The 19729-nt window shown below is 44.7% G+C and overlaps 1 protein-coding gene across 2 annotated transcripts in view; it reads right to left on the bottom strand.

Annotated features, from left to right (window-relative positions):
• Window positions 1–218: 218 nt before the first annotated feature.
• The window catches only part of CHM (CHM Rab escort protein), a 64328-nt gene continuing 44817 nt past the window's right edge, over window positions 219–19729 (bottom strand). Inside the window, exons 10-15 of one of the 2 annotated variants that reach the window (XM_075836607.1) lie at window positions 15688–15792; window positions 15210–15273; window positions 13749–13845; window positions 8082–8207; window positions 2427–2590; window positions 219–957 (exon numbers count right to left, since the gene is read on the bottom strand). In XM_075836607.1, the coding sequence (XP_075692722.1) occupies window positions 766–957; window positions 2427–2590; window positions 8082–8207; window positions 13749–13845; window positions 15210–15273; window positions 15688–15792 (748 nt within the window). In that variant the 3' untranslated portion in view covers window positions 219–765. The remainder of the gene's footprint in view (window positions 958–2426; window positions 2591–8081; window positions 8208–13748; window positions 13846–15209; window positions 15274–15687; window positions 15793–19729) is intronic. The other variant, XM_075836608.1, reaches the window with a different exon arrangement.

The following is a 19729-nucleotide window of genomic DNA, read 5'->3' as shown; positions in this document are numbered from 1 at the left end:
CCTGTTACTGACATCACTGATATATAATATAATTACATTGTGATCAGACATGAGATCCACACATCTTATATACAGTAACAGCTATTCATCTATTACTACTGACAACCAGCCTGTATATCATGTGTGAGAGGTTGTCACAGCCCCGCCCCCTGTTACTGACATCAATGAATATAATAGGAATAGAACATCGAGTCTCTGTAAATAGGAGTGTATACGTCTTATAACTTTTACATCAGTGGTCTGCAATGTGGGAATCTTTTATTTCATGTAAACTTTAAGTCACAGCCAAGTCAACCATATAAAAAAACAGTTTCATTTATACAAAGCCCATAAATAATACATATGGATAATGAGAGTGCACAGAGCGATTTATAGACGGGTATAGACAGCTTACCAGTGACTGACCTTGCAGCTAGGCATGCTGGGCAATGTCGTTTATTGAGGGAGGAGGTTATGCTGGCTTGACTGGTAACGTCCACAGACATGATAACTATTGCCGGATCCACTGACCTCTTTGGGATTTTCTATTTGACCACGGCATGAGGAACGCTGGGATGTCTGGAGCTCACAATCCATTATTTGAAACATATTGTAATGACAGAAGGAATATTAAAATGTTTGACCCTTGTTACATGAGATAATTTAGGACACAGCAGGAGTAGAGGACGGACTCTGATCGCCACCATTCTCAGATACGCCGAGAGTTCATAGCTCTTGCAGATGGCGGGGGCAGGGAGGGCGGGCACCTCTGGTGCGTACGTGGGGTCATTCCGCCTCTGGCTCCTCCGCAGCAACAGATAGGTTTTCAGGTGACATTTCCGCTTTTAGGTTGACCAATGGGTTGGGCTCTTCGGGGTCTTGCTGTGCGGGGTCCCTGTCATATATAATGTCTTCTGGGTTAGGAGCTGGAGGACAGAACTCCTCGCCAGGATACATCTGACCAAATATATTCTCTGCCTGCAAAACACAAATACAAATTTGAAAACAGAAGTCCCAGATCCATTCTATTCTACAGGTTACTACTAATTCTGTTCATCCCTTAGTTTTATCTGCTCCTAGGAAAGCTGGGTGACAGCCTATAGTTTTACATCTGCCTCTTCATTCATTTTCAGACACCCTGATATACAGTTTACAACCTGCTCCTAGTTTCAGACTTTTCTCACGTGGATTACTCCCTACCAGTAATACATGTTGGACATGAGGTCCGTGAGTCCAGGATACTGCTGCCCTCACTAGCTCTTATGTATCAGCACAGCGTCATCCCTGTACTGATTTCTCCTTCTAGAGACACTTATACAGACCATGTGGGATCTTCTCTCATGTGCGTGCATCGCTGCCCTGTTTCATACGAGTGCTCATTCCTCCAATAAATGGCCCCTGTAAATGAGTCTTTACTCTGTTGTGTACGACCTCCGCCCCTCCCGGCTGCTACTTCTAACACTAAGAGAAGGGAGGGGGAGAGAAGAGCGCAGGCACAAGCAGGAGTTGTGTGCTGTCGGGTCAATGTCAGAATCAGCAGAACGGCCAGCAATGTACAGGAGCTGCACAGACAACAGCAAAATGGTAGGAAATTATTTATGAGTTTTTTAACTTTGCATTGAGGAAGCAAATGAAGAACAACAAAAATCTGGAAAAAGGTGAACGTGACCTTTAAAAGGGGACAAAGATTTAACAAGAGAAATGATATCTACTGGGGATTCTTTTTATTTTAGGGAAAATTGTTCAATAAGAGAAGATATGGATGAAGAGGCAGTGTAGCTACTTCCCTTCAGTTAGATACATCAGCTAGTGTAGCTACCTCCCGTCAGTTAGATACATCAGCTAGCGTAGCTACTTCCCTTCAGTTAGATACATCAGATAGTGTAGCTACCTCCCTTCACTTAGATACATCAGGTAGTGTAGCTACCTCCCGTCAGTTAGATACATCAGATAGTGTAGCTACCACCCTTCAGTTAGATACATCAGGTAGTGTAGCTACCTCCCGTCAGTTAGATACATCAGCTAGCGTAGCTACTTCCCTTCAGTTAGATACATCAGGTAGTGTAGCTACCTCCCGTCAGTTAGATACATCAGCTAGTGTAGCGACTTCCCTTCAGTTAGATACATCAGCTAGTGTAGCGACTTCCCTTCAGTTAGATACATCAGGTAGTGTAGCTACCTCCCTTCAGTTAGATACATCAGCTAGTGTAGCGACTTCCCTTCAGTTGGATACATCAGGTAGTGTAGCTACCTCCCTTCAGTTAGATACATCAGGTAGTGTAGCTACCTCCCTTCAGTTAGATACATCAGCTAGTGTAGCGACTTCCCTTCAGTTGGATACATCAGGTAGTGTAGCTACCTCCCTTCAGTTAGATACATCATTAAGGTCTACAAATGTCCCGCAGCCAATATTCCTGCCCCTGATAAATGACTGTACATGACCTCACCTGCTGGATGGCCCCATCATACCCCAAGCAGGTGTCGGGTCCGCCGCACACATACACGTTGGAGGGGAGTCCGGTATACGACTGACGCTCTACTCCAGAAGAGTCTCTCATGTTAAAATACAGAAGCCACAGGACCTGCGGCTTCTCCTGCTCCGCACCCCGATCTACATGCAGAGAACAGGGACATTATTCAGGATTAGACAAAGGATTCATTCAAATCAACGATCGTTAAAAATCAGCAGGAATTATCCCGAATCTGAATCAGCCGTCCCTCCAATCCCCTGCAGATACTGCACCCACGATCTCCAGCCGGCCCCGGACAATCGTGTGCCGTGGTTTTTTTTTTTTCTTAAGGACGCTGGTCCCTAAAGCTACTACATGCACTCTGTGTATTCTGCTGCAGAAAATACGCACAAAAACCGCATCAATACGCAGGAAATCTGCAGGTAAAGACCGCACCTAATCGTGGCTTTTTCAATGCGGTTTTTACATTTTGATGCGTTTTTCAGCGCGTTTTCATGCCGCGGGTTTTGGTGCAATTTTCCTCAGCACTCGGCAGATACAATTCACAAGCGGAAACGTAAGATAAACGGACATGCTGCGAATCTTAAAATCCACACCGCAGGTCAATTTATGTGTACGTAACGTAATACGCATCATGTGCATTGACCCTAAAGAGGCAGACGCTGCAGTTCTCGAAGACCCAATTGGTGTGATTTTTAGGAGATGCGCTGTGTGCCCTTTGTTGTGGATTGTAACATGCCCAACAGCTGAGAGAGCAGGAGTAGGTCAGAACCGGTTTTCAGCCTCTGTGGTTTAATACCCATTTGCTGACGGCAAGCAGAGATCTTGAAACTTGTGAAGAATTGAAATACAAAGTCTATTAGATGATTGCAGAACTTTTCTTTATACAATGATGAAGCTTCATTGACATAAGAGAGTACCGGCCCTTTAATGATCAGAACAATACATGAACGAACTGCGCGTTAAGCCGAGCTCCAGAGGTTTAATTACCGGCTCTGTCTCATCATCAAAGCGGCCGCAGCACAGAGGAATTCACTGCTCACCAAACCCTGCAGTAAACGCCGTCCCTCGTATACTTAATCTGCCGCGCTCATATGGTGAAACGCAAAAGTAACGCACTTAATGAGCGCAAATACGAGATTCTCCTAATTCCGATGTACCGGATCCAGGTACAGACAGTGACGGGGTGCGGAATATAAGGGGTGCGCGTTGGGAAGTGTAGCCTAGTGGGAACGGTAGATTGTATATGATGGGAGTTTGATGGATGAAAATGTTACAGCAGAGAAGCATGATGGGAGTTGTAGTATGCAAAGCATGAACACACCCGAGTTAATATGTTGACTGAGCATGCTGGTAGTTGTAGTCCGCAAACGGAATAAAGCTAAAACAGTGAAAGTACAGAAATCTGACATTCATCCACAAAATAAAGTCCCAACGTTGGATAAGCAGGAATTTACTGCTCCCTGTCAGTGAATGGAAACATTCTTGTTTACACTCAGAGGCTAAAAGACCCCACCATGACTAGTCCTGTTCGCACAGCTGATGTGCTTGATACAATTTATCAGTGTAGCTATCACCATGGAGTCTTGGAGAGGATCCACTGTACTGTAGTATAATAAGAGCCGATACATTATAATCCTGGGAGCAGCTGCTTACACCCTCATCCTCGTCACATTCACCCCAGAAAATCTACATAAGTGCCGGGTGTCAGCTGGAGGAGGCAGAATTTATACAATTACATTTTTTGCAGAATCCGACAAAACTGGAAGAAATACGTTTTGTATTATTACCGGGATATAAAGAACGCGAAGAGGTGTCGAGCCGAAATGTCAAGGAAGTCGTTAATACAAATGTCAGGGCACGGCAATAAACATGACGAGGGGGGCACCGCAGGCTAATGGATTCCACTAAGCAGATGAAAGCCTCCGCCATACCAACAATGGGTGTAAGTGACTCTGCTGCGTGCACAGCGCGCGCCCATCCCACAACCGGTTCATTAGGTGTCAATTCTTCACATGGGAATTACCTACAAACCCCACAAAGCGGAGTCCAGAGAAGACATTGTGTGATGGAAGAAGTGAAGACAGAACGGGCGGCAGGTCTCAAAACGGGCGGGCGCCACCAATCACAGCCTTAGCAGGGAGCTCAAAGGGTTAAGTGGGGGAGAAAAGCTGCTATGCCTGCTTATTAACACCCAAAATATAAAGTCTAACTTCACCTCCCAAATAACGTCCGTCACCAGATTATAAGTGCCCTTTCTCCTACATAGTCTGATCGGCGCTGGAATGTGGAGAACAGCAGAGGTTTTTATTTTGAAAAACGATCATTTTTTAGCAAGTTATGAACAATTTTATATTTATGCTAATTAGTTTCTTAATAGACAACTGGGCGTGTTTTTACTTTTGACCAAGTGGGCGTTGTTCAGAGGAGTGTATGAGGCTGACCAAAGTAAAAACACGCCCAGTTGTCTATTAAGAAACTAATTAGCATAAATATAAAATTGTTCATAACTTGCTAAAAAATGATCGTTTTTCCAAATAAGAACCACTGTTATCTACATTACAGCACTGATCACATTATGTAGGAGACCGGGAGCTTATAATCTGGTGACAGAGCCACTTTAACTCAAATAAAAAAAATTTTAGTCTAACTCCACCCAGAAACCTAAAGCCAAACTCCACCCAGAAACCTAAAGCCAAACTCCACCCAGAAACCTAAAGCCAAACTCCACCCAGAAACCTAAAGCCAAACTCCACCCAGAAACCTAAAGCCAAACTCCACCCAGAAACCTAAAGCCAAACTCCACCCAGAAACCTAAAGCCAAACTCCACCCAGAAACCTAAAGCCAAACTCCACCCAGAAACCTAAAGCCAAACTCCACCCAGAAACCTAAAGCCAAACTCCACCCAGAAACCTAAAGCCAAACTCCACCCAGAAACCTAAAGCCAAACTCCACCCAGAAACCTAAAGCCAAACTCCACCCAGAAACCTAAAGCCAAACTCCACCCAGAAACCTAAAGCCAAACTCCACCCAGAAACCTAAAGCCAAACTCCACCCAGAAACCTAAAGCCAAACTCCACCCAGAAACCTAAAGCCAAACTCCACCCAGAAACCTAAAGCCAAACTCCACCCAGAAACCTAAAGCCAAACTCCACCCAGAAACCTAAAGCCAAACTCCACCCAGAAACCTAAAGCCAAACTCCACCCAGAAACCTAAAGCCAAACTCCACCCAGAAACCTAAAGCCAAACTCCACCCAGAAACCTAAAGCCAAACTCCACCCAGAAACCTAAAGCCAAACTCCACCCAGAAACCTAAAGCCAAACTCCACCCAGAAACCTAAAGCCAAACTCCACCCAGAAACCTAAAGCCAAACTCCACCCAGAAACCTAAAGCCAAACTCCACCCAGAAACCTAAAGCCAAACTCCACCCAGAAACCTAAAGCCAAACTCCACCCAGAAACCTAAAGCCAAACTCCACCCAGAAACCTAAAGCCAAACTCCACCCAGAAACCTAAAGCCAAACTCCACCCAGAAACCTAAAGCCAAACTCCACCCAGAAACCTAAAGCCAAACTCCACCCAGAAACCTAAAGCCAAACTCCACCCAGAAACCTAAAGCCAAACTCCACCCAGAAACCTAAAGCCAAACTCCACCCAGAAACCTAAAGCCAAACTCCACCCAGAAACCTAAAGCCAAACTCCACCCAGAAACCTAAAGCCAAACTCCACCCAGAAAACGATAGGCTAACTTTACCCCAAATTACAAAAAGCAAGGGTCTAGAAATGGGCGCTGTTTGGCAGGGATCTCACAATGAAGAGCTGTGATATTCTTTTCTAAGTGACAAAACTATCAGCCCTGCAAAAATTAGGTGTCAAAAATAGTTTTGTTTTTTGACCTGGAGAGCTGCTACTTTGCTAGAGAATATGATTTCTCTGCTGGTCATCATCTCTACTATGTGAGGATCCCGTCAAACAGGTCACTATATCTCAGCTTCCTGGACCCCTGTGAGAGTGACATGAAATTTTTTTGGGTGGAGTTCAGCTTTAGTATACATAGATCCAGATCACTGAAAATCCCAGACCATTGGACGTATACTCATATAATAGACATTTTCTATATAATATGAACACACAATTACCTGCTCCTTGGCGGCAGGTTCACAGACCGATAAACCCCACTACTAAGCATGCTGCGGACCCGCCCCCGAGGACCTGACGTGCCAGAATAGAAGGTAAAATCCCAGACAATTAAGCTTTCTGCAGCATCTATTACCGGACTAACAGACTTCTACTGTACGGAGATTAACCGGTGATTTCTTGCTCTTTAGAAACACAGGAGATGATGACATTTTTTCGGGGGAATCTTTTAGTTTAAGTGAATATCTTATTACGGGGAAAAAAAGGGCGGTCAATAAGTCAGAATAACTTTAGCTGAAACGTCATTAGCGAGCCTTTTATCGTGTATTTTGTAAGGTTAGGGAATCGTTTAAAATGCTAATTAAATCCAACAGCCTGTGAACAAATGGTCTCTTGATAAAATGCAAAACGTTCAAGAAAAAAAAAAAAATCTTACAAAGTTGTTAACGCTGAAAAGTTCTTGTGACTCACTAAGGAGGAGAATGAATGAAGTTCTCTGGCGCAGGTGACTTTGTCTGTCTGACCTGCCACGGGCCGCTGCTCGCTCGCTCGCTCCATCTGCTGATTCATTCTCCATAACTCCGCCAGTATTTGTTCTGACATTTTAATTAAAATACGACCACTGCCTCGTCGCCAAGTGCCGGGCTCCGGGGGGCGCTTACCACAATACAGGGAAAGTGAGGAGCAGATACATCATGGCTGACCGGCTGCTCCACGTTAGTAACTGAATGTAGCCACATCTACAATGTAACAATAATCAATACTTGTATCTGACCAGCACCGGATCTGACCCAGTGATGTCTCAGGGTCTGGCGGCAAGTGGACGGAGTACTAAAGCATGGGTTTAGTGGGTGTGGATTATAGAAGTACATGATTAGTGGGTGTGGCCACCCATGAGTGGGTGTGGCTAGTAGAATAGGGTTAGTAGTAGGGGCAGAATATAATTGGTGGGAGTGGCCACTGATTAGTGGGAGTGGTTTCCAGTATACAGTACTTTGAGGGTACAGCCCCGATGACTGTGATCGACATGACAATAATGGCAAGTAGATGGGAACCCCCATAACGTGGGAAATATGTAAATGCAGAGCGCAGACTGACATCCAATAATTAAAGGGTATTGCCATAGGCGCATACCAACAGAGGCCGTGAACCGAACCATAAAAGGGTGGTAGATTGACATTAAACGGACCGTTTCTGGCAGTTTTTGGGGTTATGGCTTACAAATATCCTGCAATTTGGGTTTTGTTGGTCATTATTTACATGTAGGTGCTCTGTATAGGACTATTAGATGTATCAGTATATAGCAGATAATGAATAGGGTCAGCATAGGATTAGCTGGTGTGATCAATGATAAGTGGGTGGGGTCATCAGTGCAGGGCGGTGGTAGCACACAGTGGGTGTGGTAATTAATATTGATAAGTGGGTGTGGTCTGCGGTAAGTGGGTGTGGTCTGAGGTGGGTGGGTGTGGCCAGTAATTTGCAGATGACTAACCTTCTACCCCTGCAATACTTTGCTCCTCACCTTCCTCCGGGTCGAGTGTGAACAGGTTCTTTATCACCGTTTCTAAGTCTTCTCGCGCAGTCGTCTTTGTGGAAGGACACGTGAGATGGACAAGATCTGCAATCAGACAGTTAAATAGGTCATGAAATGAAGCATAAAACAACGAGTAACATCTTCACAGTGGAACCTGCGTCACAATCTGGGCTCTGCTACACTGGTGCAGATTGTATCAATCTTTTGTTACATTTATCAACATATTCTTAAAGGGACAGTCCGCTCCATTGGGGATCTCTGTCCATTATTCTTATCTATTTATTCATTTGTTTCCATTGGCACAGTTATGGCTTACACCAGTGACCTGGGGATGGCATGCTGTGCCGTAGAGTTCCACAAGAGACGTCAGGACATCAAAAGACGCCAAAACACCCCAGAAAATTGTCGAAAATGAATAAAGTTCACGGTGTTGTTTTTCCATAATGCTTGATGTGTTTCCTCATTAAGTGAAGTTAAACAACAATACTGAAAGGAACGGCGCGCACAAAAGCGGGCGTAATTAAGAGACGCGACGGCCGACAAATACAAACATCATTTGGTTCTACAAAGGGACTGTCTGATGCCCATTGGCAATCAAAGGACACTTTAAGTCTCCAAAGACTTTGGTATACAACTTCCATAAACTTTTAATGAACTGGATTTTTTTCCTTTATCACAGGAGATCAAAGTCCTAACGAGGTACAATCTCCTTTTCATGTTTAATAATAATTAGTCTCATCTGGTTTGGTGCGGTAATCCGATCATAGCTTAAAACAGTGGGGCCTATGTAGTCTGCAACCGGACAATTATCTCGCCCACTGACACACGGAGCCGGGCCGCGCAACCAGAGGACGGGAACGTCCCAAAGTGGAGAGAAAAGACATTCATTTCTATTTTAATAAAATCGACTCAAATGATTTACCTTTTACCCAAAGGCGGCAACAAAGTATCAGTGGCACGAATACGTCTTCACGAAATCTTCCATCTTTAAGGAATTCGCTGAAGGGATTTATTATGGATGAAACGCGCTGCGTCCTGCTGGAGGACACGACTGACGCGGTGATGGGGACGACGTCCGGACACAAAGATGTTTTCTATTCATTCAGGGAAAGTGGGGTTCTTACTAATATGGCTCCCGTAACAGCTACCACAAAAGTCATCACCCAGCTCTCCCAGACTCCAGAACAGCAGATCTGCCTCGTTATGCACGGTGTGATCCGTCCTCCATTCTCATCGCCCTCTATAACTAAGCAGATGTACCATTCAGGAGTCTGGGAAAGCCAGGTGGCCATATTGATGTATAAATAATTTCCATGTTGCTGCATAAATGAGCAGATTTGCCATTCAGGAGTCTGAACAGCTGAGTAACAACCCCTGAGGAAATCTCACCGGCGGCTGTATTAGTCAGGTCAACCAATATGTCCCTCATTACAGCTGCCAAAAGGGTCACCCAGCTTTCCCAGACTCCTGAATCGAAAATCTGCCATGTGCAGTGATACATCCCAGGCTCTCTCTCTGAGACACCATTCAGGCACTTGGGAAAGATGGGTGGCCATATTGCTTTTCACCCAGCCGTCCCAGACTTTTGAAGAGCAAATAACTTTACCATTCAGGAGACTGGGAAATTCAGGCGTCCACATTGGTTGTCACCCAGCTTTCCCTTTACATTTCCGGCCGGCGTGCCCCATCCACACCAGGGCAGAATCGTTGGTATCTTTTAATCAAACTACTTAGCAGATGAGGAACACGTCGTTAAGAAGGGAAACATTAAGGCAAAGACTAATTGATTTAAAATAGGTTTTATAGATTTTTGCTCCAGTCGGTTATAAAATCATCAAAGCTGCCGCCGTTTAATTTCAATATCGCCTTTATCATGTCATTTCGGGTCTGACGGACTCATAAAACCTCATCAGTGCGTCTCCTGATTATGTTTGATTTACTCAGGTGGAGTGGCATTAGTTACAGTGCCTGCCAGCATTTGTCTTCAGGTAATTCTCCGGGGAGGAAGAGCGATGAGCTTTTCTACACGATTCCATCATTAGCGTTGGGAATTTTTTTAGGGGCCCGAGCGAACGACTTTGGTTCCGGTCAGCTGGCGATGCCGATTATGGGACTGTCATTCCTGCGGGTGATCAAAGGCAGGAGAGATTTGTATATTTATCTTAAGCGATTGCTTGAAGGGGAAGATCGCTCACTCGGATCTCATTTAATCTTAATGAAGTAAAAACAAGATGCAAGGATTTATGGGACGCGGGATGCAGCCAGAATTCAGCTGCAGAGAAAATATTTTCCAGGGCAATTTCTTTGTGTTAATACACCCACGGGGGTAGAAGAGGACGGGGCAGTGACAGGCGGCGTCCCCTAGAGAGGAATGAGAAGAGCAGCAACACCGAAAAAACACAGGTCAATGGGATGAAGTAACTGAGAACATAGAGCGAACAAATCCCTCTAATCTCCTGATAGTTTGATTCATTTTACCCTCACTGATACATTGTAGCAGTGTGCCGTCCAGGCCGTTTACCTCGCAGGAGATTGTGCAGACCGGATACAATTGTAACAAACGTTCATCTGTAGAAGCAGGACTAGGTCTGTATAGGTTTTCATATTTATGGATGTAACCTAGGAAGTTTCCATTCACTGACAGCAAGAAAATAACTTAAAAACTGTCCGAATTTTAACAACAAAGTTTAATATGGCAGTTGCAGATCTGTCCATTATTATATATGTGAAAACTTTTATAAGAATCTTTAGGTTCTCTGTCCTGGGAATAAAAAAAACTGCATGCAAACAATTACTGGTTGATAATGAAATTATGGAGCCGGAAAGTAGTGTAAATGCGTCAGGGAGTGGCGGCCCGCGGCAAAACTCTATGAAAACAAAGACGGTTACAAAGTATCCAACATCTCAAACAATCACATTGCGTCACATCTATACAGGGAGGAAGCACGCCGCGAGCGTCACACCTATACAGGGAGGAAGCACGCCGCGAGCATCACACCTATACAGGGAGGAAGCACGCCGCGAGCGTCACATCTATACAGGGAGGAAGCACGCCGCGAGCGTCACATCTATACAGGGAGGAAGCACGCCGCGAGCGTAACATCTATACAGGGAGGAAGCACGCCGCGAGCGCCACATCTATACCGGGAGGAAGCACGCCGCGAGCGTCACATCTATACAGGGAGGAAGCACGCCGCGAGAGTCACATCTATACCGGGAGGAAGCACGCCGCGAGCGTCACATCTATACAGGGAGGAAGCACGCCGCGAGCGTCACATCTATACAGGGAGGAAGCACGCCGCGAGCGCCACATCTATACCGGGAGGAAGCACGCCGCGATCGTCACATCTATACAGGGAGGAAGCACGCCGCGAGCGCCACATCTATACCGGGAGGAAGCACGCCGCGAGCGTCACATCTATACCGGGAGGAAGCACGCCGCGAGCGTCACATCTATACAGGGAGGAAGCACGCCGCGAGCGTCACATCTATACAGGGAGGAAGCACGCCGCGAGCGTCACATCTATACAGGGAGGAAGCACGCCGCGAGCGTAACATCTATACAGGGAGGAAGCACGCCGCGAGCGTCACATCTATACAGGGAGGAAGCACGCCGCGAGCGTCACATCTATACAGGGAGGAAGCACGCCGCGAGCGTCACATCTATACAGGGAGGAAGCACGCCGCGAGCGTCACATCTATACCGGGAGGAAGCACGCCGCGAGCGTCACATCTATACAGGGAGGAAGCACGCCGCGAGCGTCACATCTATACCGGGAGGAAGCACGCCGCGAGCGTCACATCTATAACGGGAGGAAGCACGCCGCGAGCGTCACATCTATACCGGGAGAAAGCACGCCGCGAGCGTCACATCTATACGGGGAGGAAGCACGCCGCGAGCGTCACATCTATACAGGGAGGAAGCACGCCGCGAGCGTCACATCTATAACGGGAGGAAGCACGCCGCGAGCGTCACATCTATAACGGGAGGAAGCACGCCGCGAGCGTCACATCTATACAGGCAGGAAGCACGCCGCGAGCGTCACATCTATACAGGGAGGAAGCACGCCGCGAGCGTCACATCTATACAGGGAGGAAGCACGCCGCGAGCGTCACATCTATACAGGGAGGAAGCACGCCGCGAGCGTCACATCTATACAGGGAGGAAGCACGCCGCGAGCGTCACATCTATACAGGGAGGAAGCACGCCGCGAGCGTCACATCTATACAGGGAGGAAGCACGCCGCGAGCGTCACATCTATACAGGGAGGAAGCACGCCGCGAGCGTCACATCTATACAGGGAGGAAGCACGCCGCGAGCGTTACATCTATACAGGGAGGAAGCACGCCGCGAGCGTCACATCTATACCGGGAGGAAGCATGCCGCGAGCGTCACATCTATACCGGGAGGAAGCATGCCGCGAGCGTCACATCTATACAGGGAGGAGAGAGCCACGAGCGTCACATCTATACCGGGAGGAAGCACGCCGCGAGCGTCACATCTATACAGGGAGGAAGCACGCCGCGAGCGTCACATCTATACAGGGAGGAAGCACGCCGCGAGCGTCACATCTATACAGGGAGGAAGCACGCCGCGAGCGTCACATCTATACAGGGAGGAAGCACGCCGCGAGCGTCACATCTATACAGGGAGGAAGCACGCCGCGAGCGTCACATCTATACCGGGAGGAAGCACGCCGCGAGCGTTACATCTATACAGGGAGGAAGCACGCCGCGAGCGTCACATCTATACAGGGAGGAAGCATGCCGCGAGCGTCACATCTATACAGGGAGGAAGCACGCCGCGAGCGTCACATCTATACAGGGAGGAAGCACGCCGCGAGCGCCACATCTATACCGGGAGGAAGCACGCCGCGAGCGTCACATCTATACAGGGAGGAGAGCGCCGGGGCTGCATTGTCACGAAGAACAACAATCACTGTGTTTAGCTTTGGTTTGTGGATTTTATTGGTAATGAAGTCGCAGTATAAAGGTTCTGAGATGCTGCAGAAGTAGAAGAGAGGGAGCAATAACTATACGCTCTGGGAAAGCAGCCGCACGCTCCCTCCACTCAAATATCAGAGCGGGGAAGAAAATAAGACATTAGGAATCATTACACCTTAAATAAGCTGAAGCGGATCAGAGGTCAATGGAAACACTCAGAGATAAAGTCCACGAAGCCGATATAATGTCAGATGATTAGAGAGAACTAGAAGCGAGAGGCTGCCGAGCCCCGCAACAATGTGACGCCCGCACAGAGGAAGTCATTCATGTACAGCCCCATCTCCACATCACATGAGGTAGCAGAGAACTGCAGAATAAAGAAAGAACCCTGCACGAGGGGAACGGTCCCAAACAGCACAGAGTATTTCAGGAGAGCATTCTGCTGATCTTGTGAAAGTCAATATACTGAGGTTACATAGTGGAAGGAACAGTGTCCCCCAAGAGCACATATTTCAGAAGAGCATAGGATTTTCTTGAGAGTTACATAGGGAAAGGAGCAGAGTCCCCAGCAGCACAGAGTATTTCAGGAGATTCGTGTAATGATCTTGTGAGAGATTATATAGTGGGAGGAGCAGGGTATATAGAACATTACTAGGTATATAGTTGGACATCACTACTTACATGTATTTTTCATGCATGTGTTGGTGGAGGAGCAGAGCTCGGTCAGGTGCACAGCGTACGGATGCTCATCATCCGGGGGAACTGTTAGTACAGAAATCTATACAAGTAACAGAGAACGGCTCACAGTCAGTGATCACAAACACCATAAACACATGAAATAAAGCCAAGGACTGAGACTACAGAGTACTGGTGTGTGCAACATAGTACAGCCATTACACGATAGATAGATAGATAGATAGATAGATAGATAGATAGATAGATAGATAGATATGAGATAGATAGATAGATAGATAGATAGATAGATAGATAGATAGATAGATAGATAGATAGATAGATATGAGATAGATAGATAGATATGAGATAGATAGATAGATAGATATGAGATAGATAGATAGATAGATATGAGATAGATAGATAGATAGATAGATAGATAGATAGATAGATAGATAGATAGATAGATAGATAGATAGATAGATAGATAGATAGATAGATAGATAGATAGATATGAGATAGATATGAGATAGATAGATATGAGATAGATAGATATGAGATAGATAGATATGAGATAGATAGATATGAGATAGATAGATAGATAGATAGATATAGATAGATATAGATAGATATAGATAGATATAGATAGATATAGATAGATATAGATAGATATAGATAGATATAGATAGATATAGATAGATATAGATAGATATAGATAGATATAGATAGATATAGATAGATATAGATAGATATAGATAGATATAGATAGATATAGATAGATAGATAGATAGATGATAGATAGATAGATAGATAGATAGATAGATAGATAGATAGATAGATAGATAGATAGATATGAGATAGATAGATAGATATGAGATAGATAGATATAATAGATAGATAGATTTGATATTTTAAGATACACTTTATAGGAATAAATGAATACAATGTTCTGTAGATGATGTGCAGTGAGAAGTTTCCGGAACATGATCATTTGGTTTGGTGCCAACAGAACAGATTTCTCCTCTGATGGATTTAGGACGTCTCAGATGAGTTTTCCTGACACGGAGCGGAACGATAGAATTTTTTTAACTTTTCGATTTAATTTCTTCTTTATAATCGGGTTTAGAATTCGCAGTAGACGGCGGCGGTTTATTTTCTGCCCGCGCTGACGGGCTCACTATATTATTCTCAATTATTTACTAATATTTACAGCAAATTTGGAGCCAATTAAATCTCAGACGTCGTCACAATTCAAGTCAAAAGTGTAGACCATCTGGTGTCTGCGCCGCCTTCACTCCGCTCACGTTTATGGATCACTGAAGAGAAATATACAGCGAGGAGGAGGATGAACGGCGTAAGACGGGGGTCACAGGTCAATTATCGCACCCCTCCCCCTATCCGTACATAGACGAGCAGCGACAGCATTCACATAGACCGGCGCAATGTAACAGAAATAACGGAGCTCCGTACCTCTTGGTCTGTATCCGATCTTAAGATCGAACGGTCGGTGATAAGAATCGCTCTGGAAATCTGCCTGAGGAAACGAGATTTGTAAAATATTATTTATTATTTAGCAGCACAACTCTCATCATCTCGGTGCTTAGGACCTCACAATCTAATCTCCCTATCTCATACACAATGTATCACTCCCATCATCCCCTATGTTACACAATGTATCTCACCCATGCAAAGAAAGCTCTGTACAGAGAATTAACCAGCAGGGGGTGCTGGTGAGAGATAGGAAAGCCTGCAGCAAGAAAGCCGTGAATGCAGCTTTGGATGTGACTGGAGAATATGACAGTATGCGACGTAACATCAATTACATAAACACACATATTTCTGTGACCACAAATGATAATAAATCAATATAATAAGAGTAATGAAGGATTCTTTTCACCCCCCAGACTGGTGAGGACGTAGTCCATGCTTCTTATAGGACTCTGCTTACCTGTAGCAGACCTGAGTACACGCTCGCTCTGGCAGGTAACTGTCCTCGATCACCAGGTAACGGCAGCGAATCCGCTTCCCTCCGCTGTCAATAACCGCTTTACACCTATAAAACACAAGGTACAGGCGGCGGAAGCAGATGAGAAATAGAACTAGAAAAATCTCTGCAGCGTTCACACGTGTGGTCTTCACATGAAGGTCTATAGACAACAAAAACTGCAATGTCCAAATCAGCAACAGTGTGAACAGAGCCGGGCAGCAGCACCAGGGGCGACGCGGGTGACTAAACACGGTCTCCAACTTACTGTATGGAACATTTTTTTATTTATCATCCAAACAAAAGAATAACAAAAATCTATAAATCACTAGACCCGCCAACGAGCCCCGCCCGGGAAAGAGAAAGAAATGGGATATCAATATACTAAAAATGGCTGAAATTGGATCTAGTTGATGGAATTTGAATGTGGATCCAGTGAGATCGCCACTTGTGATCAGGAAGGAAACGTTTCCCCTTCAGGGCGATTGTCTCATGTCTTAGGGACGATTCCGTTACACGGCAGAACGTAACGAGGTCAGTGGGTTCCGCCAGGTTTTTTGTAATGTCTGCGGCTCACGCTGCACTATTGTTTCCGGTATCTCGGCCACATCTATGACGGAGGTCCCTAACGGAGCCTCAAACGCAGAAGTGAACAGGCCCTAATAGGTTTTTTGTTTTTTTTTACCGTCCTCTGGATCAGAGGGAAACAAAGTTTTACCCCCTTCCTTTCGTTCACATCCTCTCCCTGGTTGAACTTGATGGACGTGTGTCTTTTTTAAACTGTATTTACTATGTAACACTATATGTATCTATGTCACTACATTTATAACTATAGATGTACCTATGTACCTCTATATATAACCATGTATGTAACTATAACCATGTATGTAACTATATATGTACCTATGTAACTATAACCATGTATGTAACTATATATGTACCTATGTAACTATGACCATGTATGTAACTATATATGTACCTATGTACCTCTATATATAACCATGTATGTAACTATAGATGTACCTATGTAACTATAACCATGTATGTAACTATAGATGTACCTATGTAACTAATTATAACCATGTATGTAACTATATATGTATCTATGTACCTCTATATATAACTATGTATGTAACCGTACAACTAGATATGTACCTATGAATGTAACTGTGTACACCTCAAACTATATGCACCTACAGGGAGGGTATGTATGTACCTATATACCTAACTATGTAACTAGATTTGTAATTATGTAACCATTTATATCACTTTCTATGTAACTATAACTAACTATTGGATCACTGAAAAAAATAGGTCAAAATTCTACTTGTGATAGATAATGTGATGTGGACGCAGGATGACATCACAGAATTACAGGTGGACTACATAACCCTGGAGGGTGGGATCATGACCGTCCGCCATAGGGGCAGCGTGGCACCATCTGCACAGGGTTTGATGGGTACTGCAATTTCCTGCCCCACACAAAAAAAAAACCATACAGATTAGGAATTTAGATTTCGAGCCCCACTGGGGACAGTGGGTAATAATAACTTCTGTACAGCGATGCCAAATATATTGGCATTATATAAGTAACAGGAATATATAATAAATCACTGGATCCAGGTATACATGTACGTCACACCGCACCAGGTAGATGGCGATACATGAATATCCAGACGTGTCACTGAGGTCTCCACTACTGCGGCATCAGGTGTCAGCTCTTGCTGGCGTATGACCCCAGTCTGTACAGAGCAGCAGGTCCACATTACAGAGGTGACCTCAGAAAATCCTGCGACTACAAGATGCAACACTGCAGCAAATAAACTGCAACACTGCAGCAAATAAACTGCACAAAACTCAAGTGAATGCAGATGTACAAGTTTTGTGACTTAATTGCGGTCGTTTCCACGGTTGCGGTAATGGTGGGCGCTCGTAATCCCACCCTGCAGGGTTATGTCCTCCACTTCTAACACTGTAATGATTTCCAGACATTAAATTCGACAGTGCTGGAGTAACGCTGCACTGCGAGGGTCCTCGGGTCTCCCATTATTTAGTGGAGTGTGATGAAAGGACAGGTCCGGGTAGGAGCGCGGGTCCCCGGTGTAAAGGAGCGGCGCTGTAATGGGATGAAGCCCCGGCACATGTCTCATGTGGTGGGAGCGCGGCCTCCTGGCTCCACCATTAACCCTTCCTGTAGTGGTTACTCATTGTATCGATCCACAAATAGATCATCTCATCCTGGAGACATTAATCGGAGGGTCTGAAGCCGCCATCAGGGGGGCCGCACTGTCACTGACACATCACTGTCGCTCCACATTACATTTCCATATAAATGAGACTCTGCGATCAATCCCCCCCCCATGTAATATTTCCATTAATTTCAAATGAAACGCAATCTAGTCAACTTTCCTTTCTCTTTCAATATTAATAAACTCGCCCTATTGGAAAGATAAATTATGGAATAAACAGTCGGAGCCCCTAAAAATACAATAAAGCGAGGAAACCCACAGAAAACATAGAATATAAATATACAATATACACGATCATATAGGAAATATTACGTGACAAATGGAGATCATAGGTTTCTGCTTATATTTAAAGATTTGAAAATAGGAAACAAAAGTAAAATCCCAATAATCTGTCAGACTCCGAAGGAGGAAAGGAGATAGATAGATAGATAGATAGATAGATAGATAGATAGATAGATAGATAGATAGATAGATAGATAGATAGATAGATAGATAGATAGATAGATAGATATGAGATAGATATGAGATAGATAGATAGATATGAGATAGATAGATATGAGATAGATAGATATGAGATAGATAGATATGAGATAGATGGATAGATATGAGATAGATAGATAGATAGATAGATAGATAGATAGATAGATATGAGATAGATAGATAGATAGATAGATAGATAGATAGATAGATAGATAGATAGATAGATAGATAGATAGATAGATAGATAGATAGATATGAGATAGATAGATAGATAGATAGATAGATAGATATGTGATAGATAGATATGTGATAGATAGATAGATAGATAGATAGAGAGAGAGAGAGACAGACAGACAGACAGAATCTCAGGTACATGAACTGTAAGTATAATAATACAGATTGATATTTTACATGTGAAGTTTCTATAATGGAGGACGAGCTCAGTTGTTCTACGTGGGATCTTCCTTATATGGGGGATTGTGCAGTAAATAATTGTAGACCATCTTTTCTCTTTGATGTAACACGGTGGTGGGGCCCGCGCGCTGTCGCTGGTGTCACCTGATGGGGTGTTGGGACCATGAATCACGCTCAGCCCTCCATTGACCTTCTTGCAATGTGTCTGGTGAGAAGAGTGGAAGGGACAATCCATCTCCAGCAGAGTCATGAGTTATAAAGGTTCTTTATGGACCTCATTATCCAAACTAATGGACTAAGGGCATCATCCTTGAGACGGCCCGGCCGCCACTGACAGCGCCCCCGCTGCAATATCTCACCACAAATATGTAAATGTACACACAATTTTCCATCTTTTTTTTTATTAAAGAAATATAAATTTATTGGATTTCTTTGCCAGTTTGAGGGTCACTTTTTTTTATTGGGGGGGGGATTATGGGTTTGTGTCCTACCTGGCCGTGGAGGAGAAAATTATGTACAGATTGACTTAACCGATAGATTTTGTGCTGGGAGGACCCCCCCAAAGTTAAGGTGATGAGAAGTATTGACAAAGTTTTCTTCATAAGGGATTACTTACGGATGGCGGCGGCGGCGCCCTGAAATGTCGCCCTCTACACGGAGCGGCTGTCACGTTCCTCCTATAAGGGGTTTTTTCTTTGGTTATATGAACATTTATCTAGATTTGTAGCTTTTTGTGCTCTTGTCCTGATCTCGCTGGTGCACATGGTTATATTCATCCCGGGGCGTACACAGGGGGACCCCAACTCCTGACACTGGTTCCCACTTCTACCCCAGGGCAGGAGGACGTAGCACCCTACAGCGGA

This window comes from Rhinoderma darwinii, chromosome 8 (genome assembly GCF_050947455.1).
Source record: "Rhinoderma darwinii isolate aRhiDar2 chromosome 8, aRhiDar2.hap1, whole genome shotgun sequence".
Classification (NCBI taxonomy): domain Eukaryota; kingdom Metazoa; phylum Chordata; class Amphibia; order Anura; family Rhinodermatidae; genus Rhinoderma; species Rhinoderma darwinii.
The sequence above is the reverse complement of the archived record's forward strand: the minus strand, read 5'-3'. Positions and strand labels throughout refer to the sequence as shown.